The sequence below is a fragment of the Muscardinus avellanarius genome, assembly GCF_963383645.1.
Source record: "Muscardinus avellanarius genome assembly, chromosome: 10".
NCBI classification, from domain to species: Eukaryota; Metazoa; Chordata; class Mammalia; order Rodentia; family Gliridae; genus Muscardinus; species Muscardinus avellanarius.
The window spans coordinates 30,076,731-30,078,883 of NC_137796.1; the positions used below are offsets into that span (position 1 = coordinate 30,076,731).

At 44.7% G+C, this 2,153-nt stretch overlaps 1 protein-coding gene across 2 annotated transcripts in view; it reads left to right on the forward strand.

Annotated features, from left to right (window-relative positions):
• Window positions 1-362: 362 nt before the first annotated feature.
• The window catches only part of LOC308269221 (liver carboxylesterase 1), a gene marked incomplete at both ends in the record, with an annotated part of 36,171 nt that continues 34,380 nt past the window's right edge, over window positions 363-2,153 (forward strand). For both annotated transcript variants that reach the window (XM_080704475.1, XM_080704476.1), the window contains one exon: window positions 363-414. In XM_080704475.1, the coding sequence (XP_080560601.1) occupies window positions 363-414 (52 nt within the window). The remainder of the gene's footprint in view (window positions 415-2,153) is intronic.

A 2,153-nucleotide genomic window follows, 5' to 3' on the forward strand; every position in this document is an offset into this window, starting at 1 on the left:
TCACCATGCCTGCAGGCCTTTCTCTGCTATGCCTGCCTTTGTAAAACTCACAGGGCACTGAGGTTAGAGTGCAACAGGGGAGAAAGGCTTATGTAAGAAGTAGTTGGACAAGTCTGTGGTCATCTGTAATTTGAGAGTAGGGTAGGGACTGTTTAGATAAAACAGGGTAAACTCTGAGTAGGCGTGGTTTGAGGTCCCAAAGGATGCCAGGGAAGTGCTTTGGAAGAGGGAGAGCTTTTCTTTAATTTTAGATTATGCAACTGGGTTGAGTGGGAGGGATTCAGAGTTGGCTTGGAGCTCCTGGCAGGGCCAGTACATTCCCTCTGAGCAGCGCAGGGACTGTGAGCTGCTGTTTTTCCAGGATGTGGCTCTATGCTCTGGTCTTGGCCTCTCTCTCTGCTTACTCGGCTTGGGGTGAGTCCTTTTGAAATATTAATATCAGGGAGCATATTTAAAATTACTTGTAGTGGGCTGAGGTGGGCACAGAAACATAAATGGAAAAAGAAGAGACAGGTCTGGTTCTATAGCTGTGCTCTCTTGCTACACTTGGACTTGGACTGGACTTGGAAATAGACTTGGAGTAAACAAGTCCCACCAGCCTCTCCAGCAGGGGAGATTAATGCCCTGAAACCCCAGCATCACAAATTTGTCACAGGAGGGCAAGAAGATAAACTTCTGCCTCACACATGAACAATTGAGAGTGCTCAGTTTATATTTTTCTTTGATTATTAGTCCAGATCTGTCCAGATCATGGAGCATGGATTATCAGATTATTCAAAGTACCAAATCAGGGGTTAGGGTGCTAGTGTGAATCCCATTTGAGCACTTCCAAGCTTGGTGTCCTTGGGTGATGAACTTATCTGTGTTTATATTAAGCCATCTCAAAAAGAGGGATAAAATATGACCTACCACATCAAGCTTTAGTGAAGATGAAATGGGTGGTTATTTTTAAGTATTTAAGATGGTGTCTGGTCTAAAGGAGGTACAGAAAAAGAATAAAGGTCTAACTTAGAATGAAATTTATTAATGAAAATTTTGATATGTGGTAATTTCAGAGAAGGAGCCCTTACCAATTAGAAAAAGAAAAGTTTCCCATTCACAGTTCTGGGGGTGAGGGCATAGCACTGGGGTGGGGTGAGACACAAGGGAACCCACCATGGTCAGATATGAGGCAAAAGGAAAGGGGATTTCTATAAGCAAGGGCTGTTTGATGGATTCTCAAGAAGAAAAAGTAGAGGCAAAAAAGTTAGCATAGAGTTTGCAGGTTAGATTATTTTAGCGAACTTGGAGGCACAGGGACTTTCTAGCTGTCTGGTTCCTTGTTTTAGAAGCTTAGGGCAGGTGGATACTGGCCTAGGCTATGAGAAACAGATACAAGGACAGGTTGGCTCTGGATGGGTTGGACCCTGGAGGAGGCAGGATCAGCAAGGTTCACAGGTCAAAGCATCAGATACAGAAAATAACCCATGTAGAATATAGTGTTGCAGAGAGAGACCCCAACTCCATCACTGCTGTTTCATGGACCAAGAAGCTGAGAGTCAGAGGGAAATGTCCATTCCCAAGCTCACCTGGAAAGTCATGCTCTGTTCTCTGTCTGGCATCTGAACCCAGAGCCAGTGCTCTGGATATCAGCATCAGGACAACCCAGTCATGTCTGGATTTAGCCTTTTCTCTATACAGGTGACACTGTAGGGAGCCTAGAAGTGAGTATAAGGCAGAATCCAAATTAGGAGTGAAACATTCCTTTACTGCTGGCTACACTGGCAGTGCCAGCCCATTTCCATTTTTAGGAAGTTCATATAAGCAGTTTCCAAACGCAATTGACTCATTTTGTAAACGCATTTATTAACACTTACCTAGCAAGGCTACTTTGGAGAATAATGCACATGAGCTGGAATGTAAAACGGGCACATAGTAAGTGTTCAATATATGTTCCTTCTGTGTGGCACAATGGATAACTTCTTTTGTTTCCATTCTTGTTTATGCATGCCCCCCTGTGTGCCCATGTTTAACCCTCGGAACCTGGCTTCTATCCACTCCATCTGAGTGGAAGGTCGTCTGAGCTACGAGAGGCCACACACAGTAACTTCTGTGTGGACTTCACCCTCCTCCCCTCTGGGAAGCACTGAGCACTCTTACAACCCCTCCTCCAC